The sequence below is a fragment of the Juglans regia genome, chromosome 2 (assembly GCF_001411555.2).
Source record: "Juglans regia cultivar Chandler chromosome 2, Walnut 2.0, whole genome shotgun sequence".
Lineage (NCBI taxonomy): Eukaryota > Viridiplantae > Streptophyta > Magnoliopsida > Fagales > Juglandaceae > Juglans > Juglans regia.
This window is the reverse complement of record NC_049902.1, coordinates 32434878-32462284: the sequence shown is the minus strand read 5'-3', so window position 1 is coordinate 32462284 and position 27407 is coordinate 32434878. Positions and strand designations below refer to the sequence as shown.

The 27407-nt window shown below is 37.8% G+C and overlaps 4 protein-coding genes across 5 annotated transcripts; 2 read left to right on the top strand and 2 right to left on the bottom strand.

Annotated features, from left to right (window-relative positions):
- Positions 1 to 8527: 8527 nt before the first annotated feature.
- On the bottom strand, positions 8528 to 12128 carry LOC109011198 (primary amine oxidase-like). Its single transcript, XM_018992306.2, has 4 exons — positions 10593 to 12128; positions 10310 to 10423; positions 9247 to 9794; positions 8528 to 8979 (listed from the first exon to the last, which is right to left on the bottom strand). Exons 1-4 carry the CDS (start codon positions 11913 to 11915, stop codon positions 8769 to 8771), a joined length of 2196 nt encoding a protein of 731 aa, XP_018847851.1. The 5' UTR covers positions 11916 to 12128; the 3' UTR covers positions 8528 to 8768.
- A 6395-nt stretch (positions 12129 to 18523) lies between these two features.
- Positions 18524 to 20451, top strand: LOC109011165 (UDP-glucuronate 4-epimerase 3-like). The gene has a single exon (XM_018992252.2). The coding sequence runs from the start codon at positions 18767 to 18769 to the stop codon at positions 20075 to 20077; it is 1311 nt and encodes a 436-aa protein (XP_018847797.1). The 5' UTR covers positions 18524 to 18766; the 3' UTR covers positions 20078 to 20451.
- A 2215-nt stretch (positions 20452 to 22666) lies between these two features.
- LOC109011179 (non-functional pseudokinase ZED1-like) lies at positions 22667 to 24423 on the top strand. 2 transcript variants are annotated; one of them, XM_018992284.2, is made up of 2 exons: positions 22667 to 23443; positions 23536 to 23882. In XM_018992284.2, exons 1-2 carry the CDS (start codon positions 22758 to 22760, stop codon positions 23723 to 23725), a joined length of 876 nt encoding a protein of 291 aa, XP_018847829.1. In that variant the 5' UTR covers positions 22667 to 22757; the 3' UTR covers positions 23726 to 23882. The 2 variants fall into 2 exon arrangements, with proteins under 2 accessions (XP_018847829.1, XP_018847821.1); XM_018992276.2 differs by adding an exon at positions 24331 to 24423 and having other exon boundaries at positions 22731 to 23755.
- LOC109011171 lies at positions 24060 to 26861 on the bottom strand. The gene has a single exon (XM_035687533.1). The coding sequence runs from the start codon at positions 26517 to 26519 to the stop codon at positions 25362 to 25364; it is 1158 nt and encodes a 385-aa protein (XP_035543426.1). The 5' UTR covers positions 26520 to 26861; the 3' UTR covers positions 24060 to 25361.
- Positions 26862 to 27407: the final 546 nt, after the last annotated feature.

The following is a 27407-nucleotide window of genomic DNA, read 5'->3' as shown; positions in this document are numbered from 1 at the left end:
TAAGTTCCAAGTCAGCAGGATGCGCTCTCTTTTCATTCATTAATTATATTTTATTTTGCAATTGGTAAAAAGGGATTTGTTTCTTTCATTAGTTGCCAATAACTTCTTTTACGATGACATCCCACATATTCAGCTCATCAATGTTAGAGATTGTTGAGAAAATATCAACCACACAGAATAACGTACGTGTGGAATGTGTTATTAATATAGGAACTTCACAGAGTTCTATTAAGAGTCTGTTACAATGGAAGCACTGGTGGAAAACATAACAAAGTCTAATTGAGCATATCTTCTAACCTTGGATGACTTATCACGATCGGATTCTTTATCCTTAACATCCCCCTGCAAGTCCAACAAAGTGAAAATTACATTAGCTTGAAATGGATTGTTGTAAAGTTTGATGAAGATGGGGCTTGGTAAAGATATTTGTTAGGAAACAGAAACTTGGTCTCAATCATTTTCTTGGCAACCATGTCCTGACAAAGTGAAAACTAATTTCTACATGCTTTGTACGAGCATGGAAAACTAGATTTGTTGACAAATACGATGCATGCTCATATGTTGTCACACCATAATATAGGGGATTGTGAGAGTTTAATACCAAGTTCTTGGAGTAAGGATTGAAGCCAATGAACCTCAGCTGTAATATTGGCCAAAGCCTTATACTCAACCTCGGTGCTTGACCAAGCCACTGTAGCCTGCCTTTTGCAGTTCCATAAAATCGGATTCTATCCTAAGAAAATAGAAAATCCTCCAATTGATCATCTATCATCATGGTAGCCCACTCAGTCGGCATTCGAAAATGCTTGTAGAATAGTATTTATAGATTTTCAAATATAATGACCATAGCTTATTGTCTATTTTAGAAAGCAAAGAAGATGGTTTGTCGCCTGCCAATGTGAAAATTTTGGTTTGTGCATGAACTGTGATAATTTTTTAATGTGAAATCAATATATGGGCGAGTTACTAATAAGTATTGTAAGGCCCCAATTGTAATACGAAATAGATTAGTGTCACTAAAACCCTCACCATCAAAGGCACTTAGATCGGTGGAACTAGCCATTGAAGTGCCAATTGGCTTGGACTCATGCATTTTTTGTATTTTTTAGAATATCCGTGATATAGCGTTGCTAAGATAATAGGATTTGGCCGTTGGAGTTGAGTGCCTCAGTACCCAAAAAAAAAAAATTCAAACTACCCAAGTCCATGATTTCAAAATCACAATGCAGAGTATTCAAAAAGTCATTAATGGCATGCTTGTATGAGTAGGTAATTAGTATGTCTTCGACATAGATTAGTATATATATAGTGAACTTAGTAGAGTTGTGAATAAATAAGGAAGTATATGGACGTAAGCCATGAAAGCCCAACTCCAAAAAATGAATGGTTAGATAGGCTTGGGGCCTGTTTTAGTCCATACAATGATTTGTGTAGCTTGCAAATGTGATTTAGTCAATAGGGACTGATGCAATAAGACTGCATGGAGGAGAAGTCACTTTGGTAGGACTCGTCCTAGCGATGGTAGTGTAGAGCAGTATGTCCCACCTTGCTGCATACTTGATAGATAAGTCGAGCACCAGACAAGCCATTAGGGCCTCGACCATGACTTCTCCCGCGATTTGACCTGTTGGAGGCAGAACCAGAACCACGACCAAAAGACCCAGAACCATATGAACGACCATTACAACCACCTCGAGATCCATTGAGATGAGATGCAACATAAACACCAGCCATTATGAGATCATCATATGTTTGATGATGTTCCATGAGATCATCAGCAAACCTTGGCCTAAGAAACAATCACACTGGCTCTCGCATCGAGCTTTAGGTGAAATTCTCAATTTGCAAATGCCACATCCTCGCGACCCGCAACGCATGAAGATTAGAGCCGGGGATTACATCCCCATGTCTAAAGCCCGTCGCAAATGCCACATCCATGCAACCCTCAACGAGTTAAGAAGACCAAAGTCAGGGGCACATCCCCTCCCCCCTCAACTAGGAAGGATGGATTGAATTTCTCCACTATGTTTTTAACCCTATTATTTTTTCGATAGAGTTTAATAATGAAAAATGCATATACAATTTCTACACAATTCATTATTAAAATATTAGTTTATTTTAAAGTTGTTTGAATTTTATTTTATTTTGACGAGTTTGAGTTTAAAAGATAATGATATCTTAATAGTGAGTTGTATAAAAGTTATAGTTGGGTTGTGTGCATATCAAAATTATGAAGTTTGAGGAAAAATCCTAAGTCCAAAAAACAAAAAATATATTCATCATCATAATTTTCATTATCCTCTCATCATCACATGATATGGCATTAGATGAGAGGTTTACAAGTAAAATATAATAAATATTCTCCAATCATCTAATATTACATCATGGGATATTAAGAGGATGATGAGTAGAATTACTCCAAAAAAACCCTCCATCATGAACTATTAGAATATAAATTAAAGAGTAATATTTTACACCACATCACCATCTCACTTTCATCCTACTATATAAGATATGGCATATTTATCACTATTAGATGATAAAAAAATCATTTAATAAAATAGCATCCAATAGTGATAAATATGTCACACCTTATATAGTAAGATAAAAATAGAATGATGGTGTCGTGCATAGCATTTTCCTAAATTAAAGTACTAAGATTTAACTCTCCTTCTAATTATACGTTATCAATCCTAATTTCAGCACAGGATTCCTGACTTCCCAAACATAATGGGTAGTGAAGGGTTAAAATATAAGTGATAGAGCCAAATAAAGAAACGAATCAGGTGACAAAAGCATGCGTTGGAATAAATGGATATTATTTTCTGGAGGAATGCTATATATAAGCGTTTTGTATAATACATCACTTACTAGGAGAGATCTATTGTATTCATAATAAAAATATTAAAATATTAATAATTTTTTATATAAATTGATGTAACTTCCACATTCAATAATGTGTTTAATGTTTCAATTGACAAACTTGCAAATAAATTTATTTAGCTGTCATCACAGCGGTTGGTAGAAGGCATTTAAGAACGGATGGCGCTGCTATGCCGCCCAGCATGTATTAGCGTGTCCAATAGTACATTTTTTATTTTTTTATTTTTTAAAAAAAATATTTTTTAAATATTTATTAAAAATATATATAAATTTATTAATAATCACTTTCTTAATTATTAAATAAAAAAATTAAAACAAATGAGCAGTCAAACTGAAATGTCACATAGTATCATTTTCTTTGAAGAATACGAAGCTGCGCATCAACCGACAGATAATAATCAAATATAGTGAGTCTTATCAATGATTAGTTTGATATGAGTTGAGATCGCTTTAATAACCAAACATAACCTAATGTTCACGAGAAAGTAGACAGAGAAGCTGCAAATAAGGTAATGTTAGATAATGAGTTGAGATGAAAATTAAAAATTAAATAAAATATTATTATAATATTATTTTTTAATATTATAATTATTTTGAGATTTGAAAAGATTGAATTGTTTATTATATTTTAAATAAAAATTTAAAAAAAAATTATAATGATTAGTAAGCTATTCAAACGCTAGGACCTGGACGTCCTTGCAACCCACTCCAACCTGACCAAAAAATCGGGTTGCAGCAACTTGCGGGTCGAACCCGTTAAAACAGACCAAAAGAAGATTCTTCTTCTCCTTGACAAAGCAAAGCCCCTACGACTCTTCTTTTCGCTTCTGCTATGCTTGGAACTCTCATTCGCACCTTGAATCTCATCCTATTTCTCATCCTCGCCGTCGTCATTGTCATCGCCATCGTCGTCATCGTCCTTCTCATCCTCCTTCACATCCTCGACAACAACCTCATCTTTCTGAAATTCGGGTCATCGGTGGCGAGGGCCTGGGGCACAGTCTCGAGCTCAACCACTGGTCCAGGTGAAATGGTTTTTCCTGCTGCTACTTCTGGGAAATTTTGTTTCAGCTTGAGCTAAGGGGATGAGTAAAGGAAAAGTGGAGACTCAATGCTTGGGGATAAACGTTCAACGAAATCCATTTCCTAAAAATTCATTTATCTTTCGTAAGTAAATCCCTCAAAATTCCGTTTACATTTCAATGAAAAGTTATTGAAACCGACCAAAAGAAGATTCTTCCTTCTCCTTGACAAACGGGGGGTTCCTACTCGTGGCCACTTAAGCTTTCCGTAAAGTACATGTCAAGGGTGCCTAGCAGAGGCCTTGAAGTGGTGCAGTCTAGAGAAGCCATGGGAGAAGTCTGTTATGAGTTTGTTAGGAAGTTAGTTGCAACAGCTTCAACCGTCGGGAGGAATCAAAGAAACGAAAGGCTTTAATGAAATGAATCGTTTTAATCTTCATAAAAAGTGTTTGCGTTTTATTTCTTAGAAGCTGCGTTTAGAAGCTTTAATGAAACGTTGCGCTTCATGATGTAAATAAATAGCTGCGTTTTACAATTGTATTCTTGTGTTTTATTACATATGATTGTTTTAGAAAGACTAGTTGGCTATCTGCTTCTATAAAAGCAGATGTAGGAATAATGGTTGGATGTGAATAATCTTGGAAGTCTGTTTTGGAGGTTGAGGATTTCTCGAAAATTCTCTACAAGGTTTACTAATGAAATCTTTTTCAGCCAGTTCTTGTGTTGAGAGTCTCTGAGTTTGTGCATTACGAGCTTTAGGTTACTTGTTCTGGAAGTGCAGTAAGTTGAACCTTACAAGTGGTATCAGCAGTGGTCGGTCCTACAATGGCAGAAGGCACGAGAGGTTCGGTGAAAGGTCAGCAACAAATGGTTCAGAAGCAATTGGACCAGCATCAGCAGGCAATCAATTGTATTTCAGAAAGGTTAGATCAACTTACTGACATGTTACGTTCTGTTATTGAATCTAATCATGTTAATAATCATGAAACTCGTGAGGGGAATGGTGAGGATAGAAGTGCAGTTTATAGAGGGTTGCGTTTGGATTTTCCACGTTTTAATGGCACTAATCCTAATGGGTGAGTTTTTAAAGCCACTCAGTATTTCGACTACCATCAAACACCATTTTATCAGAAGTTGTTAGTGGCTTCTTACCATATGGAAGGGGAGGCGTTGATATGGTACCAAGGAGGGTTGGATTCTGGCCAATTTAATTCATGGGAGTCCTTGATCTTGGCTTTACAAATGAGGTTTGGGCCATCAGCATATGATGACCCAATGGAGGCTTTGATGAAATTGAAGCAGACCTCTTCTGTCACTTTGTACAAGTCACAGTTTGAAGCCTTGTCTAATCAATTGAAAGGGCTATTTGAAAAATATAAACTTAGCTGTTTTCTGAGTGGGTTAAAAGATGAAGTCAGATTGCCAGTTAAAATGTTTAATCCTGTTAATCTTGGGGCTACTTTTGGATTGGCAAAGATCCAAGAAGAGTATGTTTTATCCTCGAGAAGGCCTTGGAAGTATAATCTGAATATTGGTGAGAAAGGGGTTGTTGATAATGCAGTAGAAGTTTCTAATAGAGGACCAAGGAATCAGGTTCTAGCTAAGAGGGTTACTTCTTTACAAATGGATGAAAAAAGAAAAAATGGACTTTGTTACCACTGTGATAAGAAATGGAACCCCAATCATAATTGTAAAAATCCAAAGGTTTATTTGTTGCATGTGCATAGCAATGTAGAGAAGGAAGAAAATCAAGTGGATGAGGAGTTGGTGCTAGAAATGAATTCAGCTCTTGAAAAAGAGTCTGAAGAACTTGAGGTTTCTATTAATGCTATCTCTGGTTGTACTAACAGTAATGCAATGAAGTTATTGGGCAAGATTGGTTCATTTTCTATTGAAATCTTGGTGGATTCAGGAAGTACTCATAACTTCTTGAATCCATTGGTCGTAGAGGCAGAAAAGTTGAAGGTGATCAAAGAGGTGAGTCTTCAAGTGAAGGTGGCTAATGGTAATAAAATACTTAGCCAAGGCAAATGTGAAGAAAATATCAGCATTCAAGGTACCAAGTTTTTGGTTCCTTTTCATGTATTGAATCTGGGGGGTTATGATATTGTATTGGGTGTCCAATGGTTGAAGACATTGGAGGCTATTCATTGGAATTTTACCAATATTAAATTATTTATTATATTTTAAATGAAAATTAAAATTTAAAAAAATTATAATAATTAATAAGCCTATGCAAACGCTAGGACCTGGCCGTCCATTCGCCCGCACCGACCCGACCAAAAAATCGGGTTGCAGCAACTTGCAGGTCGAACCCGCTGAAATCGACCAAAAGAAGATTCTTCTTCTCCTTGACAAAGCGAAGCCCTACGACTCTTCCTTTCGCTTCTGCTCTGCTTGGAACTCTCATTCACACCTTGAATCCCATCCTCTTTCTCATCCTCGTCGTCGTCCTCATCCTCATCATCTTCGCCATCGTCCTTCTCATCCTCCTTCACATCCTCGACAACAACCTCATCTTTCTGAAATTCAAGGTTCTTCTTGGGTTGTCGGTGGCGAGGACCTGGGGCACAGTCTCGGGCTCGACGGGCTCAACCACTGGTCCAGGTGTAATGGCTTTTCCTGCTGCTGCTTCTGGGAAATTTTGTTTCAGCTTGAGCTATGGGGATCAGTAAAGGAAAAGTGGAGACTCAACACTTGGGGATAAACGTTCAACGAAATCCATTTCCTAAAAATTCATTTCTCTTTTGCAAGTCAATCCCTCAAAATTCCATTTCCATTTCAATGAAAAGTTATTGAAACCGACCAAAAGAAGATTATTCCTTCTCCTTGACAAACGGGGGTTCCTGCTCGTGTCCACTTAGGCTTTGTTTGTTTTCCAAAAACATCTCATCTCATCTCATCTCATCTCACCTCATCATTACAACTTTCCCAAATCTCCACATAAAATAAAATAAACAATTCAACTTTTTCAAATCCCAAAATAACAATAATATTAAAAAATATATTTTAACAATATTTTATTCAATTTTTTAACTTTAATCTCATCTCATCTCATCTCATCTCTAAAAACAAACGGGCCTTTAAGCTTTCCGTAAAGTACACGAGCGTCAACCTACACGGCCATGACATTGGGTCGTTCAGGCTAACAACCCGGCTCCGGTCAAGCGACTCGTCTACTATTTCGAGATTTTCGTGAAGGACGCCGAGGCCAAAGGCCAGACCGCCATAAAAGATGAAACATTCAGAAAATAGGGATACTAATAACATCGATTTGAAACGATCAACAGGACAATCAAAACCAAGCTAATTTACCCAAAGTTTATAGCTAACTAAAATCAAAGGGGAACAAGAAAATCACGCTCCCCCTGAAGCTGCTGCTGCTTCTTCTTCTTCTTCGGATGGGTTTGTGGTCAAAAATTAGAGATCGGCTTCAAGTCTCGGGTCAGGTCGTGTTGGCTCATATCAGATTTTTTTTCTTGAACCAGGTTGAGTCGGGCCAGACATTAACCGGATTGGTCGGGTTGCAATCCTAATAATTAGACAAGATGATGAGTTGAAAATCTTTTTGTATCTAATTAAACAGGGTAATTCAAGATTTCAGGCTCTATATAAGTTTTTTTTTATGAATAGTGTGAAGGTTTTTTTTTTTATGCACAATAACTAATATGGTTGTGATGCTTTTCACTTCCTGTAGTATAGACAATGTAATAATGGTTTCCAAATGATGCCGATTTGAATAAAAACCTTAGTTTGGCATTTTCGTTTGTTTTCTTTGACTGCGTTTGGATATTGAGTTGAATTGAACTAAATTGAATTATTTATAAATAATAGTGAGTTAAGATGATAAAGTAAATTTTATAAAATCCATATAAGATGAGTTTAAATATATTTAAATATTAAGATGAGTTTAGATATATTTATAAGAAGTTAAAAAAGATTATGGGTCTCATGTGTAAAGAAATGTTAAATTAAAAAAGATTGTGGATTTTACGTGTAAAGAGGTTTTGAGTTGAGATGAATTTAATAATTTGAGAATTGGATGTTTAAATGTTAGACTTGATTTAAAATTAGATTGAACTCAAATGAGTTTAACAACTATACGGGACATTAAATGACGTGGTTTTATAGCCAGCAAAGGGTTTTATGGGCATTTGGCATTGTAATGTTCATGTAGTGGAAGTCTACATATCTTCATCGATTCTTAAACATTGAAACAGGTCAAGCGTTCTCCATGATTTTTGTCTCCCGTGAATATGCCAAAATGCGCAGTGCACAGTGCGATGTACACCATTAGCATTAGAACTCTTTTTACAATAAAGCAAAAGAGAGAGAGCAATAAGAGTAGGGTATCGTGGCTATTAGGAAACCTTCACTATCAGAACCTCAGTTCCAGGTCAGCAGGATGCTCTCTTTTCATCCTTTAATTATATTTTACTTTGCAATTGGTAAAAAGGGATTTCTGTTTACAACATTCCCGCATATTCAAGCTAATCCCACCACTCCAAGAATGTATAGGCTTCTTAGCTAGATTTACTATACCATATATATGCTTAACGCGAGAACCACGGACTTCTGAAGTTTAAAAAACAAGAATCTCGATCAAAGTTTCGAAATGGTTCTTGTCAGGGATAGCAATCATTTATTTATAAAATTAGGAAAATATATACATATAGATATGCTACTTCGTATTTATTGAGTTCTGACAATAAGTAGCATATGGATACACCAAGTTGTACTGCTATGCTACTTAACATTTACATAATTAATAACAAAGACCAAGAACTACTTCCTCAAAGTTGAGACTGAAGCAGCAGACTTGCAAACAGGGAGATCCTTCTCAACATTACTTCCTCAAAAAGTTCAGACAGAAGCAGCAGGCTTGCAAACGGGGAGATCCTTCTCAACATTAGGTGGGAACCGAAGAATAGGGTTGCTCTCAAAGAAATTTACCGGCTTTAGATCAAAGCTTGATGACACAGTTGGCATAATAGGGAAATCCTCCTGACATGGAATGTGATGGAAGCCTAGTGTGTACCATAGAACAATGTCCTTATTCTCAATTGGCCGATCCCTGCAAGATCAACTCCATTAATAAGAGTATCTCAGCCATTGAAATATAGAATAGTCAAGTCGAATTGGGTATATCAGCATCTTCGAGTTAGGCAAAACTCCAAGCACATTAGATACAATCTGCCATTGAAACAGATAGAAGAATGCCATGTTGTGTGGCAAGAAGTTGATGCGACAAGCTCATATTTCAAAACATATTCATTATAAACATAAAATACTTTCCAAAGTTCAAATATAAGAGTATAGATTCTCAAATAAAGAAACACACCTGTCAGACCATGTTGCTAGAGTGTCTTCGCCATGGCTCTGGTAAACAAACAATCCACCTGCCCATTGCTCACTTTGATTGTAGGGAGTGACCCATATTTGGTTGTTTGTAAAAGCACCCCGTTTTTGTGCAGGGTCTTCAAGATCAAGCAAACTAGCAGCTGTGCCACCAGGAACAACCTTATATCCAACCGGGTTCCCAACCCGTGTCTTCTTTGAAGGGTTAATCACATGGAACTCAGATGGGTCATAGAGTTTAAGCTTAATTTGCGCATCCTTCTCAGTCTTAGCCACATTTCTTACGGCTTTCAAGTAGCTTTTCCTCGGTGATTCACCCGGCGATGTCTGTTGCCTCTTAATATTTACATTAACAAAGGAATTGTCTGAGCCATCGATATCCATATCGAGATAGAATGTGACGTAGTGGTCATGGATAACCCCAATTACATTTTCTGACAAAAGAGTGCCATAGAGATTTTCTTGGTTGGGAATTTGGTTAATGTGGTTGTAGGAGGTACCTTTCACCATCAAAATGCCACTAAGTCCAACCTAAGGTTAAAAATTAATGGCAATAAGAGATTGATTAGATTACGCATGATAAAGTCATCAAAGTTGCAAGTGTACCGCCAAAAAGAAGGTAACATCATTTAGCTCAGCACCATATATCCACTTGTTACATAGGAACCAAAAATAGGATCTTGAGAGGATATATAGATAAATCATAGACGACATCATTCGAGCTAGGTCGTTCCTTTCTTAGGTAGGGGCATTCTATTCTAACATTAATGAAATAATTAGATTTGTGCCTTCCAGAAATTTAAGCCTTTTGAAATGATATTTAACATAGTATCAGAAAATGATTTAATCACCTTCCAATTGATTTAAGCCCTTATGAAAATTAACATATTTGTTAAGGGAAAAATCGTCATCTCTGGTTCATATCAGCTTAAACCTTGAACAACTTCTAAAACAAGCTTTGATTTTTCCTTTTTTTTTTTTTTTAATATCTACTAAAATTGCACTTTAAAAAAACATGCACGAAATTAAAATGACTTGTGACATACCTTAACTCTGATTAGCCCATCTGTTTGGAACTCCCAATCAACAATGTAATCATAGTTTGCGACCGATGCTGCCATTCTAACCACCAACGTCACCTTTGGCCTCACTTCTCTAATCTGCCAAAAGAAATAAAAGCCAAAACATAAGAAGTTCGGCATCCTAACACGTGGATTCGCATGCCAACAGACACAAACTAATCGAAGCCACATGATTCTTGTAATGATCAGATATTCAGATGGTTCTTGTATGCATAATTGCTTATATGCGCTAAAAAGTATTGCTTACCTCCATACCCGTGATCGGACTCTCCGAGTGGCGCCAACCGATGTCGCCAGCATAGCTCTCGAACACGCAGATCATGTTCGATCGAACGTACGGTGTCCCATCACCTGCCGCAAACACACCGTCCATGTAATACGCGTTCCGTGGACAATCATTAAGCGGGTCGAGCGGCATGGCTTGCAACCCGAAACCGTATTCGCCTGCATCCATATAAGTCTTGAAATACCATGCATCGGTGGGGTCCATGTAAGGCACAAACAATTCAGAAGTAAAGCCTTTGTACATCACGTCCCTTAGCTCCCCGGTATCTGGGTCCAGGACCTTGGCCCGAGAAACTATCACGCCGGCTCTCGCGTCGGGTTTCAGGTGAAATTCCCAGTTTGCCCATTTGACTAGGTGCTCGTCTTCGATGGTAAAACTCGGACCCTTCGGTTGCTCAATGGATATCGGGTTCAGTGGGTTCATTGCCTGATGGAGCTCCTGAACTGAATAACGATAGTCTGTGTTAGCGGCCTTTGGAATTGGTATCTCCCTGCCCTTATCCGATATCTCCACCACTTGTTTGGTGTCCAGGTCAAGGAGCACGGTCAACCCTTCGATTGGTCTCATGTAGAAGTTCGCAGTGCCCTCCATGGAATAGCACTGTACCTTAATCAACCTCCTGTTCTCCTCAGACGTCCCGTACCACCCCGTCGAAATCGGCAGGCACGCGAGGTCCGCAAGATCAATTCCTCGCTGGACAATCGTGCGGTTGAAGTCCGCGTTGGCGAGCGGGGCAAACGTAGACAGGGTCATGTCCTCCATCGTCATCATGGGGTAGCCGGAGTGCAAGCCGGATTCTCGCACGGTCACATGGCCGGTGCCGAGGTCGACGGTCAGCACGTGTGACTTGCCGGGGACACGTGCCACAACAGAGGCCTTTCTGGGTAACAAGGGGTCGCCCTTTTTCCATTTCAGGACGAGCGGTTTCTCGGGCTCCTCGAGGTCGATCGAGTGGAGAGAGTAGCTGGAAGACTCGAAGAGCTCGTGGGAGGAGAGGATGGAGCGGACCTTCTTGAGTTCTTGTATGGTCAGGGGGTCTAGAGGGTGGTGGGGTGTGTCTGACGCATGGTTGTGGCGGCGCTTGGGGTTCGGAGGCTCTTTGAGGAGGGTGGTTTGTTTGGTTTGGATGCGGTTCTTGGAGGTGCACCACGGTGAGTTGGTGGCACAATCAAGGAGGTCAGTCATGCGTGGCGGCTCGTAGGGGAGGTGAACAAAGGTGAAAAGTAGGACAAGGGAGACACCCAGAAAAAGAAACGAGAAGCGGAGGACGTTTCTGGCTTCCATGGCCTATCAATTTCTCTCCCCCCCTCTCTCTCTCTCCGTGGAAGGAGGAAGGAGCTTGACGGCTGAGAAGAGAAGGCTCTCAGTGACTATGTGAGGCAGTGAGTGATCGGAGTTGTGAACGACCAGCTTGAAGCTGATTTGATACGGATATTCCCGATAGGGGGAGACACCATCCAACTTGTGGAGTGAAAGAGGTATCTTTTTTTTTTTTTTTTCCTGCAAAAGAGGTATCTAAAAGTAAAGAATCTTTCCTTAAAAAAAAAGAAAAAAGAAAAAGAATCTTTTATTTTCTTTTTTTCCCCCTTATATTACCGAAATGTTTAAAGAATCGCAATTTTTATTTCTGCGCAATAAATCAGAAGTGTTTAAAAATAAAAAATAGATCATTGTGAAGCATGTAAATATCATATAATCATTTTAAAAAAAAGCAAATTTTATTATTAAAAATTAATTTCTTTATCTAACTTTGTCTCCGCCCACTCCACTTGCATAGCCCCTAGTTTTAGGTTTATGTATGGTTTCTTTTTAAATTTTCTAGTGATAGTAATAAGTTGTTTCGATTTGCTGCTTGTCGGCCATATTCGACCGCCACAGTCTCCCCAACCGCCGATTTTGTCGGACGGTGGAAGAAATCTGTCCAAGCGAGTGGCACATGTGGCTCATGCGCAACTTACAGTGCTCATGGGCCTTACATGCCGCTGCACCAAAGGGAGTTTCTGCCGCCACGAGCTACACCATTGGGGCCAGTAGCTTTGGGTATTTCATATTCGTGTGCTCCTTTGTTGCTTAGTGTAGCGCGTATCTCACATGTGCCATCACCGTCGTTGGTGGTCCTTCGCTAGTGTATAGGGTCATCTTCAAATTGTTATTCTCCTATATTCATGTTTTTCCTAACCAGCAATTAAGACGATGTGGTCGTGATAGTCTCTTACTATTGGACTAGATCAACAAAATGCAGCGCACTGCTCTCGACTGCAGCTTTTAGTCATAGGATTATAGTCAGTTATCAGACTATGTTAAAATCGCTTTAGAGCGGCTTCCTCCTGTGGGAATGGGTTGGGGTCAAACTTTTGGCTTACCCTGTTTTTTTATTTTTATTTTTATTTTCGATGTTGTCTTTGCTTGTTTTGGGAAAATTGTTGAGGACTCTCATCCTACTGAATCTTGTATCTTTGTAACCATTTAGTTTATCTATGTAATACTTAACTTATCGAGAAAAAGAAAACAAAGACAAAAACAAATTATAAATGTCTCCGGAATTTAAAATAATAATTGGAGATTTGTTGTTCATCATCTCATATACCACACACAACACTTACTTTTATTTTTTTAAATTTTTGTTGGTTTTATTCCCCATAAACTAATTGAGTTCTTTTACGCATCATTCATATATCACACATTTGGTAAAAAAAATTAAAAAATCATGTGTGGTGTATCCTGTATGGTGTGGAGATGATGTGTAGAATTTTTCCACTTTCAATAATTGCTTATGAAACCAATGCAATGCGATTTAATCATGAGGTTTGGATAGTGAGTTTTGATGAAAGTTGAATAAAATATTATTATAATATTATTTTTTAATATTATTATTATTTCAGAATTTAAAAAAATAAATTATTTATTATATTTTGTGAAAATTTAGAAAAATTATTATTATTAAATGAGATGAGTTGAAATCAACTCTCAATCCAAAAGGTGCCATGAGTCTCGAAGTTGCAAGTTTTGCATATTTGTTTTCTTCAAGTATGATCTATCATTAAAAAATATTTTTTATATATATATATATATATATCTAAAATCTATCTATTTTTAAAAAATAATATATAAAAATTTCACATTTTAAAATTCTAATAAATTATTTTCCTATAATAATAATAATACAAACGAGACAATTAGAATAATTTAAAAAAATTGAAATTGATTTGATCGAATCCATAAGGTCATAAATAACTAAATAATTTAAAAAAAAAAAAAAAAAGGGCCGGACAGACAAAAAAAATATCGGAACAGTTGTAGTGGACAATACGAGGATTCCAACAAGATATATTATCTTTTCCCGGATGGGATCAAGTAATGGAATCTCGTGTAAGATCTAGCAAGTGGAGTCGCCCCTACTTTATAGTTATATTAAAAACCCTATATTATATCCCCAAGTCTTTTGTTTTATTTGTGGGACAATGGACTCTGATTTTTATTTCTTTTTTAAAAGATTGTTATTATATAATAATTCTCTGATTTTTGTCCATTATAATATTAAAACCTCATCACTCTTTAAAAGAAAGAAAATGGACATTAATATATAAGATTATATGCATCCAATCGGATAGAGACGACGGGTCAAGATCCACAATTTGTGCTTTTCAAAAAAAAAAAAATCCACAATTTGTATCAGCAAAATATCTAATTATATATATATTGTGAACAAACCAATTGTCTGCTGAATTATTTTTGGAGATTTTTTATTTGACTTTTTAATATGAAAGAGGCGACTGATGCCTAAATAGAAAGGAAACTTGCAACGCAAATCACATCAATCACCCTTCTTTCACAAATCACTGAAAAAAAAAACAAAAACAAAAACAAAAGGGAGGAAAACTGTTAGGGGTAAAATCCCCCTGGCCCATATGGCATTACAGCCCAGCCCAAGGGCATCATTGGAATTAGAAAGCAAGGGTTAAAGAGAAAGGAGGAGAGCGACCAAAAAAAATAAAAATGAGAAATGAAAGAAAGGAAGTGAGACACGTAAAAGAGGAATCGGATAAAAGGCTGATTTTCTCACCTACGACGTACGAGATGCAATAAAAAAGATCCGAGACATGAGAGAAGGGGGTTGTGAGAACATAGAGAGTATCGTCTTCAATTTTAAAAAGAAAGCTTTTAGAAAAGAGATATCGGATTTTTATTGTATATAAAAAAATGAAAGATCATGAAATATTATAAAATATTTATGTTATAATAAATTTATTTGTTAAACGATTCGTAGATATAGATTTTATGCCAAATTATTTAAATCTATGTATTTTTATTTCTATTTATATTTTATGTATTTATTTTTCTATTTACTATTATAGATATACGTACGGGTACTGTACTATTGCTCTGTATTATCATCGTGAGTTTCAAACCGTCTCATCTAATATTGGACTACTTAAGTGGGCCGGGAGTGACTCTTTCATATATTTTGGTTTGTTGTGCATTTTTTAGTATTAATAGAAACATTATCACATATTAATGACACAAAATTATATATAAATTATCAAATGCACACAATTACAATAATATAATTTATTTTAAAACTACATTCATCTTAGTTAAAAAAATATTAAGATAAAATTTATATTAAGAAATTCATTTCTCGCTTTATTATATCTTTTATCTGTATCTGATGAGGAATTACTACTAACATATTAGGATAATAAGTTCAATTTAAATTTTATTTCCATATTTCTCAAAATAAGTGAAGCATTTAAAAAATATGAAAGAATCAATTATCTAACAAAAGATAAAATTAACAAGAAAGAATATCAAATAAAATTTTCTTGTATGTATAACCTTTAGCCATTAGAACAAGAGTAATATTAGAGAGAAGAGAAAACCTGGGGAGCGGTCGGGCTAATAAACATAGAAGAGCAGCCCACCACTAATTAGCCAACACCTAGGCTTTCCATCTAAGCTATCTTGTGTTGCATTACATCTGATTATTGTAGATTAGTAGAAACCCTTCGCACCCCCTCTCTGCCTTCGCACCCCCCTCTCTGCCCCATCGAACGGCAGCTCGCACCCCCCCTCTCGCACGGCACCCACCTCTCTCGCCTTCGTACAATTGAAACCCACATGTCTTTGTCTCCTCTAGCGACACAGAGGCTAACCCTGTTCTGTTTCTACTTCATGTTCTTCTATGTGAACTTGCATTTACATCATCTGCAAAAGGAAAAAATGATTGATGGGACTGATATTGGAAGGGGAAAAGAACGACCAAGTCTTGCTTCTACACTTGTGATATTGGAAGGGGAAGATAATCGATCCCATAGTAATACAATACACTTGTGATTTTCTCTTCTACATTTTAGTAAACACCTTGTACGCACACTGTGTTCTCCATCGCAGCAGGTCTTCTTCGTTTCCATCATCCTTTTCCTTGATACAAACAGCCAAGCTTCATACCTCCAACATAAACCCTAATACTTCAATCCATCAAAATAGAAACAGAGAAATTGAGAAATTTTCCAGGAGACCATCATCATCTTCTTCTTTTTTCTTTTGTTAATTTAATCCAATTCCATTGTTCTGTTTACTTTACTCATGTGTTTTTAGAAATTGGATATGAAATTTATTTACTTGCTTTTTACTGGAGTTTGAATGCCATATGATGCTTCTCTCCAGCCACCGCCGAAGACTTATACAAATTGAATTTTGTAAACCCAATTGAGGAAGATAGGGATAGTGAGGAAGATGAACAGAGGAAAACACGAAGTGCTCTTGGGCGAAATCAGTAGGGCTGCTTTTGATTAGAAGTGTTTCTGTGTGATGGAACCTATTTCTCTTATGGTGTATTTTCTTACGTGGCAAGCAGTAATTGGAAGGCTGCTCTTCTATGTTTATTAGCCCGACCGTCCCGCAGCGGCTTTGTAGAGAGAATCCACTATAGCAGTGTATATTTTGTACTCACTGCGTGGCTGTTTCTAGTTTATTGTTACCAACACTCACTTGAAAAGATGTGTAATCTAGATGATATCATATCATGTGTACAAAATAGATACTTCTAATAATAACTTCTATCTATATTTATTTTTAAAACAAAGATCAAAGATGCTGCAGAGTAAAGGGATGAGTTGTGGGCGGATATATACTAATGAAAACATCGAAAGAGGACGTGTCAAAAATGAAGCAAGAGGTCTAAAGGCTCGTTTAGATTCAGGGTTTAATTACATCTTATTATTATAATTTTTTTAAATCTTAATTTAATTTTTTCAAATTCTAAAATAATAATAATATTAAAATATAATATTTTAACAATATCTTATTTAACTTTCAATTTTTATCTAAAATCAATTCAACTCATCTTACTATCTAAATCAGCCCTATATAATAAAACCTGCAAATATTTCTTGAACTTTGATCTTCTTTCTTAAAATGTAATCTTCCGGATGAGATCTTGAAGAATTAAATTAGATATATTCAGTGTGATTCATCACTTAAATATTTTATATCTAAGAGAGACAACGCCTGACTTTAATTAGAAAACAAGGTTCTTCATTTAAAGTGTTATTGTAAAAAAAGGCTTTGCCTTCTTTCCAAGTTTTACTTTTCAGCTTCTTGCCACTACTGTTTCAACCGAACCTCTTCGTCTATATCACCTTCCATCTTAATCATCTTCTATCTTTCCTCTCTATTTTCCTTTCTCTTTCCTTTCGTTAAATCTTACGACCAATTCAAAGCCTTAAAGTAAGTTATATTAGTGAGTGCGATTGGAGAAGACAAAATCAAAATGAAGAATAACGTTATTTGTAAGGAAAACCTAATCACATCTAGCTAATGTTCAAAAAATACTAGTTAATAATACAATTAAAATCTTATTTGAATCATTATAAAGAGTAAGAGCTTCTCTTCTAAACAATATCAAATCTTATAGTCTACTTACACCTATCATCAGTATGAAATATTAGAGCTTTCGATAATAATAATATAAAAAATGTGGGCGACGTCCCTGGCCGCTATCAAGAAATGGCTGAAGCACCATAAATACTCTTTTTCATTCATAAAATCAGAGATAGTTGGTTATGCGGAGGCTTCACATACGGTAATCTTCGTCGTGCAGAGAGGACTTGACAGTGATGGGTGGCTTGCGCAGTTGACTTGGCCGTGGAACGTGGGTGTTTGCTTCCTGCAGTGGCTGGCTTAAGTGGTTTACAATTGGATGTGTGAAGCCTAACAGTGATGGGTGGCATTCGGGTCAAGTCAAGCACAAACATGACTGTACCAGGTCGGGTTGCAGGCCTACTTCAAAGTGTTGAGGGAAGTGAAGAAAAATAAGGGAAAAGAAATGAGGATGAGAGAGTTGAGAGGGGTAGAGTTCTAGTGTTAAGGCTTTAGGGCCTCTCGTTGGGTTTTGGGCGAGGAGGTTAGGGTGAAAGAGAGTAGAAAAGAAACTGAAAAACAAAGGGACAGAAGATTAGCCAAACAGCACTTCATTGTTGTGTTGTAGATGTTAATAAGATAAACATAACCAAAAAAACAAAAAAGAGAGCTCCAAAGGAAGCGATTGGCCCAAACTTAAACTACAAACCATCTCTCAAATTTCTCATTCCATTTTAACAAAGATTTTTCAAAACAAAATTGAAGGTCGATTGATACCCGAGAAAGAGAGTGATACCAACTCATGACAGAAAAAAATAATTAAGAAAATGGCATTGAGAGCGGATTCTATTAACCTAAATTATACTTTACAAACGTTTTACCTAAATAAACGTCTTACCATATAAAGATAAAAAAATTAAATATTTATATTTATATGTAATTATTAATCAAAATCAGTGAAAAGATGAACCGAAAGTGTAAACATCCATCCTATTATTATTGTTTTTTTTGTTTTTTTGTTTTAAGAAAACGGCATATTGCCATATCCCCAATTCGGTGAACGTTCCCAATTTGCCATTTTTTTCCCTTAAAGCGACACCCTATTTCTGAAGAACACGGGACATCATCGTCAACAGCAATAGCGCAACACATTCCCAACCCATTTTCTCTCCAACCAAACACTCCATCATCCACCCCCTCTTCCCACACGAACCCAGAAACATTTTGAACCCTAACCCACAAATATCCTCCCTGTAATAAGAAATTTAGGGCCAATGTCTCAGCTCAAGACCACAATTTCCCGCCTTGATGATCTCCCCTCTACCCCCGGAAAGTTCAAACCGGACAAACACACACCGTACGTTCAGCGCCTGCGGTTGCACTCCAAAATTACCTTCTGGTCCTTCTTTGTGGCCTTCATCCTCCTGTTCTTCTTCCTCACCCATCCTTCGGCGGCCCCACCCTCGTCCTCGCGCCGAGCCCTCGGGTCCGACACCTGGGGCGGCCGCGAATGGGAACGTCGGGTCAGCCGCTCGGCTCGCAAGCGCTCCGACTCCGGCCTCACCGTCCTAGTCACCGGCGCAGCCGGCTTCGTCGGGACTCACGTCTCTGTCGCGCTCAAGCGCCGCGGCGACGGCGTGCTGGGCATTGACAGTTTCAACCATTACTACGATCCCAGCCTTAAGCGCGCCCGCGAGAAGCTCTTGGAGCGTGCCGGGGTATTCGTTGTCGAGGGCGACATCAACGACGCGTCGCTTCTTCAAAAACTCTTCGACGTCGTGGCGTTCACCCACGTGATGCACCTTGCCGCGCAGGCTGGCGTGCGCTACGCGATGCAAAACCCGGGCTCCTATGTGAACAGCAACATTGCCGGGCTGGTCAACCTTCTGGAAGTATGTAAGTCAGCGAATCCGCAGCCTTCGATCGTGTGGGCATCTTCGAGTTCGGTCTACGGATTGAATTCCAAGGTACCGTTCTCGGAAAAGGACAGGACCGACCAACCGGCGAGCCTTTACGCAGCGACAAAGAAGGCTGGTGAGGAAATTGCACACACTTATAACCATATATACGGGCTTTCTATTACAGGGTTAAGATTTTTCACGGTGTACGGGCCTTGGGGTCGGCCGGACATGGCGTATTTCTTCTTTACAAAGGATATTCTAAAGGGTAAGCCAATTACGATATTCGAGGCTTCTGATCATGGGACGGTGGCCAGGGATTTCACCTACATTGATGACATTGTGAAGGGGTGCTTGGCGGCCTTGGACACGGCGAAGAAGAGCACTGGAAGTGGTGGGAAGAAGAAGGGTCCGGCGCAGTTGAGGGTTTTTAATCTGGGGAATACAGCACCGATCCCCGTGACCGAGCTTGTGAGTATATTGGAGAAGCTATTGAAGGTAAAGGCTAAGAGGCAGGTGTTGCCGATGCCCAGAAATGGGGATGTGAAGTTTACCCATGCGAATATAAGTTTGGCACACAGGGAGCTCGGATATAGGCCTACAATTGATTTAGAGACGGGGCTAAAGAAGTTCGTGCGGTGGTACCTTAATTATTATTCCGGGGGAAAGAAGAAGAGTGCCTGGTGAAATGTTTGAATCTGTGCTGCCCCTACAAGTCATTGTACTTTCTCTACTTCACATGAATTACCTGCCTTTCGCTCTCATTTTCCGCCTTTATTATAATCTCGATACTGTCATAAAATGGATTTAACGTCCCGTGATTGGCCATTGATATGCATTTTCCTTAAGGGGTGGCTGGTTTGTATCAAGAGAAGAGTTGAAGAAAATTTTATTTCTGTTTACCACATTTTGCTGCTTTATTTAGGGTGTTAGTTTTTAGTTAAGGGCTTGTACAGTCCATGACCGGTGGTAGATGACAAAGATATCCGATTTGTGGACTTCATTTCATCATCTCGATTGCAATTGAAATAAATAAATAAAAACATTTGTTGCAATGGGAATTTTTACTCCTATATCCCTTAAGAGATGTGTGATATCTATGTTTATGTTCCCGCTATTTTGGTATGGATTGACTGCACGATGTGTTTATAGTTCACTTTCTGTTTCTGAACCTTGGAATTCACTGGTGCAATGGTGCTTCTCCTTACACTCTTCATCCTCTTGATGCATAGTTTTTATTTTCTTTTTTCTATTTTCTTTTTTTGTAATATGCTATAGTTGCTGGGAGTGGATGTGCTCTTTGATCAGTGTTGTTACATGAACATTCCACTCAGGCATTAATCACTTGGCCAGTCTGTAGGCTATAGCATCCAATGTGTTGGATGCATGGTATTGTGAATTGTACACTTTTATGCCTTTGGACTGTAAGGAAATTAAGAACAGAAGAGAAACTTTTATTTTAGACATAAATTAGGATCTTTATTGTCACCTTCTTGGAATTGCTTCTTCAGGTGACAGGGTAGGCAGTCCGTGTGCAGTTTGGTGGCTCTACTGACCTAATCGGTTCCCACCATTTTGATTGGTTCCTGGAGTTAACATTCTATATGTTAGTTTATTCTTTGAACTTTTTTGTGTTGGTTTTAGTCTCTCACGTGCTACTTGATTGAATAGAACTCCTTGCTCATCTCTGATCAGAACGTCAACACATGGGACAAGAAGCCAAAGTCACAGGGTGTAGATATCCTTGCATTCCTTTGATGGTATATTTGTATCTTTGCTCAGAAGATGTTGACATCTTTGCAGGGATTGCCTGTAGAAGCAGGAGATCTAATAACTTGGAAGCTTGAAAAATTGTATGACAGGGCTAAAGCTTTCATTTTTGGGACCAATTAGTGGGTTGAATACAATCGTGCTGTTAGTAGTTTAAGAGGTAGTTCAATACCTTGCTGGTAGAAGGGGATCGAGCCATTCGTTGGCTTGTTCTTTTCTTTGGGTTGGTTTTTCTCATCCTTGTTTGCCATTTTCTCATTGTTGTTGGCTTGTCTGAGGTACTCTAGCCAGTGGAGTTTTTTTCATTCTTTCTTTGTTTTTTTTTTTTTTGCACATTTGGATTCTTGCATTTTATAGCTATGAGAAAATTGTCCAAGTTCAAAGAAAGATGAAGAAATTACAGTGTTTTCAAACCAGGTCTGACAGATGCTGGGGAATGCCTGCTCATGAAGCCATGCACGGATTCTTGCAGCAATGTCTCCAAAATGTTGGACTACATACTGTTTTTGCAATGCTCAAATGGAACAGTGCTAACCAGCTTACTGTCACTGGTATGCAAATTGGATTGTTTGGAGGATTTGGAATTTCCTTCCCTCTGAGTGGGATGCTGCGCTTATAGATCTTGCTCCTGAATTCTGAAACCGAGCCATATCTAACAAGAAAGAGTATTTATTCTAGAGGGTACGTTTGAAAAATTGCTGGCAATATCTGCACAATCATTTGGTTGGGTTAGGCTCGTTTGGAGACTCAGACGAGAGACAAAATTCTCAAAACTTTTCATATATTCATTCTCAAACATTATTCAAATAAAAAATAATTTTAAATTTTAAATTTCAACCTTTCATATCATCATTAAAATTATTACAAATTTCAAAACAAACAAAAATCAATAAATTTTTACAAACTTCAAAACAAAAATTATATTCAAACAATTTCTTGATTTTATAAATATTTATATTCAATTTTTTCTCTATTCTTTTTTAAAACACAATAAAATATTTTAATTCCAATTATTTTACTATTATTCACATGATTTTGAAATACTTTAGTGTCCAAAGGAGCCTTAGGCCTTGTTTGAGTATTGGAGTATTTTCAAATATTTTTAGATATTTTCAAATCTTTATTTTCAAATCTTTATTTTCAAATATCAGTCAAATACAAAACACTTTTTAATTTCAAATATTTAATAATTTTATTTAATCATTACAATCTTTCTAAACTTTCAAATAAAATATAAAAAAGAATTCAATTTTTTCAAATATCAAAACAAAAATAATATTATAAATTGTATTCAAATAATTATTTAATTTTATAATATTTTTATTTAATTTTTTCTTATTTTTCAAAACTTAATAAAATATCTTAACTTAAATTATTTTATTACTATTTATAAATTATTTTATTACTATTCTTAAATAACCATTTTAAATTATTATAAATTATTTTTTCTTATTTTAACGCATCTCTGTCCGCGTGGGAATGTTGACCAATGAAACGGTCGTCGAACCTCTGAATCAAACCCAGCTCCACCCACTTTCCGCGAATTTTCTCTGTACTTTCGTGGATTTTAATGTGGTAAAGGTTAATAGCTCGCAGAATGGGGAGGAACGAAAGAGATCATTTGTTAAGAATGGCCGGAAAACGAAAAACAGAGGGGGTGAAAGCCTTTCTAGAGAATGGAAGCATGCTATTGGAGAAGCTGGTTGCCGCTTGTAATGGTAGGCCTATTCCCATCCGTATCTTCTCTTACCAAGAGCTCGTGTCTGCAACCAACAACTTTGATCCAGGGCTTGTTCTACGCGTTGACGCGTACAACATATGGTACAAGGGTTCTCTTGAAGGGCGAACCATTTCCATTAAGAAAGATGGAAGAAATCCATGTCCGATCGAGAGTATCTTCACCGACATCGCTATTTCTGCAAAGATTAGGCCTCACAAGCATGCTGTGAAGCTAATAGGATGCTGTCTCGAGACTCCATTGCCCATTTTAGTGTATGAATCTATCACGAATGGGACTCTTGCTGCTCGAATTTATGCCTCCGATGATGATGGAGTTCCCCAACAAAGACGGCCTATGGCGTGGCAGAGGAGATTAAAGATTGCGAGGGACATATCTCATGCGATTTCGTATCTCCATACTGCCTTCTCCAGACCCATAATCCATAGGCAAATATCCGTGTTTTCTATCGTCTTTGACCAACATGATGTTCCCAAATTGTCAAACTTTTTTGATTGCATAACAATTCCCGAGGGTGAAACCTGCGTCCGAGTTTCGTTTTCTGGGTATGGCCGAGGTTATCAATGCCCGAATTATGTTCAAACGTCCTACGTAACAGAAAAGACTGATGTCTACAGTTTTGGTGTACTTCTTTTAGTTCTTTTAACAGGACGACGTGCTCTTCACATGGTAGAGTCCGTAAGAAACCGAAGAATAAACGAGATCGTGGATGCTGCAATCTTGGCAGAGGGGGAAGTAGCAGGTATGGAGCAGCAATTGCAAGCAGTGTTGCAGTTGGCTCTCGCATGCGTAGACTTGGAACCAGAGATCAGGCCAACCATGGTTGATGTTGCAAAAGAACTGCGGCGGATTGATAGGTTGTACTGAATTTCCCCTCTTATATCTAAATTCTCTTGTAAACATCAATTCCATAAGAGGTATTTTATGGCTCTACTTAATCACTTGTATAAAATCACTAATTATCCCGAAAGTTTAAGTTGATTGAAAGAGATAGATTTTATTATTTATTTTACATCTTAACACTCCCCTCACGTATGAGTCAGACTTCTCCTCAATAGGTGGCCCAACACATAGAATATTTAATTAAATGTGATAGAGTGTAAAGTCAGAATTTGAACTCAGGACCTCTACTCTGATACCATGTAAAATCACCAACTGTCCCAAAAAATCTAAGTTGATGAAAATATGTAGATTTTATTATTTATTTTATATCATAACAACTTGCAATGAATGATGATTATTCCCAAAGTAGATGATGGAGAATGACACTGCAGGGTGAAACCCCCCTCTTGTCGAAGCTTTTGCAATTGAGTTGGCTGGCAACAGCAATGTCTGCAAATTCTGAAACTTTAGAGGAGCATGAACATTCGTGTGAGTAGTTGAGCTGCATGATTCCGTCTTAAAGAATAGCCATTCTTGTTGAACTGTGCAGGACCCAAAAGTATCAGTAGATCCCGAAAATCAATGTGCCACGCCTCTAGCCGGAGGGAAATCCGATTCACTCAAAATCCCCACTGGATTAACTGTGCCTCCCAACACTAAATAGTATAAACAGCCTGGGGTGAGAATGGCGAGCATATTGGACCTTAGGGAATGGGCTTGGGAGGTGAAAAAGAATCCTGTTATTCGTTTTGCAGAAAATATATTTGCAATTGTCCCCAGATGCCAATCGTCTAGACTCTAGCATCCCTCCATAAATTTAAACAGCACTTCATACCTTACACAAAATCACTGCCCCATGCAAGAAACAGAACTTGCGACAATTCAGTCTCAAATAATTGAAGTAGAGACGGTACTTTGCATCAGGTTAAAATTACATGCCCTATGCAAGAAGAGAAGCATAGAGAATTTCGCACAAGACTTGTCAGTGAAATCCAGGGCATTGGACTTGCATCAGAATCAAGGCTAATGCAACTACACCTTCATCTATCTATAGGACCATACAACCTGTTTTAAGATCCATGCAATTGAACATATTATTTCAAGATTCAAATGCTAACGATATAATTATTTCAACTTCCTCAAAAGAAATCAGCTGCCTTCAGGCCCGGCTTCCTCTGGTTTTGGTACTCGCTGTTTACTGGATTGTAAAATGGAAAAATGCGTGCTTTCATGTATCGATGAATTCTGTAATACTTGGAAGTCGGGGTGGCGGGGACTTTGACTGCCTTGTATCATGTATTGATGATCCAACTGTTTAATTCTGTCATTATCTGATAAATGCTAGCCAAGAGAAGGTAAGTTAACTTCCCGGTTTCCCACATAACAAACTCATAAAATACAAACAAACCACCATCAGCCATCTACATGATTGTGAAGAGACGGCATCAGGATTTGAGTCCGGATCTGACCAAGTACTGCTGTCTTCGTTTTGCATGTAGTCTTCAAAACAGATATCAGTCTCCTCAACAGTCTCATCCTCGGAATCATTTACAACATTATTCTTCGAGTATGGGTTGTATGTCACTCCAATCTCTTTAGTGATTGTGAGGAAACCACTTCATCACCAGAGTCCAGCTCCCACCAAGCGCTGTTATCCTCCTCTTGTATGTTATTATCGTCAACCCTCCCACGAACAATTCCTTCAAAAGCCTTATCCTCGATATCCTCAACATCATCCTCAAAATCATATACCTTTTTCTCCACTTCAGGGTTGTATGTCCACTCTAATCTCTTCAAAACATCACGGTCCTTCCATTTCCCAAGGACCGATCCTGCCTCTTTCTTAGCCTTTCCCATCAAAACTTCCATCCATGAAAACCCCACATCTGCAACCCTTTTCAAAGCTCCATCGTTCGTATCCCCAACAACAACCGTCCTCAGACATCTCAGTTTTGCTTCCTTCAAAATATCCACGAAATCTAAATCATCTGATACAAGCAACATACACTCAACTCTCCTTCTGTCCATCATATCCACCATATGATTTTTTAAGGTAGCATCCGCCTCTTGTGGAATATCCGGCACCGTTCGAACCCAAAACCCTGCCCGCTTCAACTCATCGGCCAAACTATACCCTACATTGGGGTTCAAAATGCCCCTTGAAGCATTCTTATACTTCTCCATTTTCATGGAATACTTAGCCACCAACTTCACTCTCCTCGCCCCCCTCGCTGACTCTATCTGATTCAGCCTCTTTATATGCTCCGGCTCATGTATTTGCTTGAAATGATTCACAAGCTTCTCATTCGTGTAAAATTTTCTCCCACAAACTCGACAGAGATGCGGCTCAACTGCCTTAGTCAGCCCCCTATTCTTCAACGGGTTCGACTTCTTCCTCCTCTCTTTCCTATGCTCCCTAACAACTTGCGGGACATAGGCAAACGCGTGGCGATTTGCATACGCCACCATGTATCTAACAACCCCAAAAGAAGACGCCGCCGCCTTTAGCTTGGCAGCGGCTTCATATGGTGGGAACGAGTTCGGTGGTTTATTGTCCAGATCCCAGAAGATTGCCACATTGTTTTGGGCAGTTTTTGGTCTTGAAAAGCCCGATGATTCCGAATGAGTAGAGCAGTCCGAGTGAAAAAATACACTCAATGAAAAAAAGGGATTTAGGGTTTGCAATCCTTTGGATTGTATCGTGCAGAAGAAGCTTCGAACTTTGAGAAACACAACCATAGGTAGACGGCTGTCTTTATTTTAATGTTGAATTACAAAAAAGAAAAGCGAAAGGAACAATAATTGGGAAAACAGGGATGATTGAGATTGACTAACCTTCTGAGATTGAGCGTAGTGAGTGGGCGGTGGTGTGGTTTCAAGGTGGGTTCCAACGGAGGTTCGGAGAATCGGAGTGGACAGCGGCTGCCAATGCCGGTTTGGATATCCATGAGAGGGGTTTGGAGAACTGGACTCAGAGTTCGGCCCAACTTTTTTGAGAAATCCTTCAAACCGGTTCGGCTGTTTTTATTCTATCAACACTCAACGCCCTTCAATAATAGCCCACCACGTAAGTTTTTTATTTTACATACTGTGCTTTTATCCACACCTGACTAATAGGGGTGTAACCGATCCGGTCCGGTCCGGTTTTAGACAAAATTTAGGACCGAACCGGTATGTACCGGTTTTGTATTTTTCAAAACCGATTACGCCCCGATTACCCACCTAAACCGGTACCTCCGGTTTTACCAGTTTCCGGTCCGGTCCGGTCCGGTTTTCTCGTTTTTTTTAAATGTAAAAAATATATAATAAAGTATTAATTCTTATTATAAAATGTTATTAATAATTTAATATATATATTATGCTTAAAGCATATGATCAATTAAATTTTCATTTTTAAGATTAAACTTTTATTTTATAAATTATAACAACATTATCTTATATATAATTATATTAATAACATATGATCAAATAAATTACAAATATTCATATTTAAGATAAACATTTTATGTTATTATTTATAAATTATAATATGAAATTTTTTCATATATAATATATAATTATATATATTATATATAAAAATTTAACATATAATTATATATTATATATATAAATATTTTGTATAATATA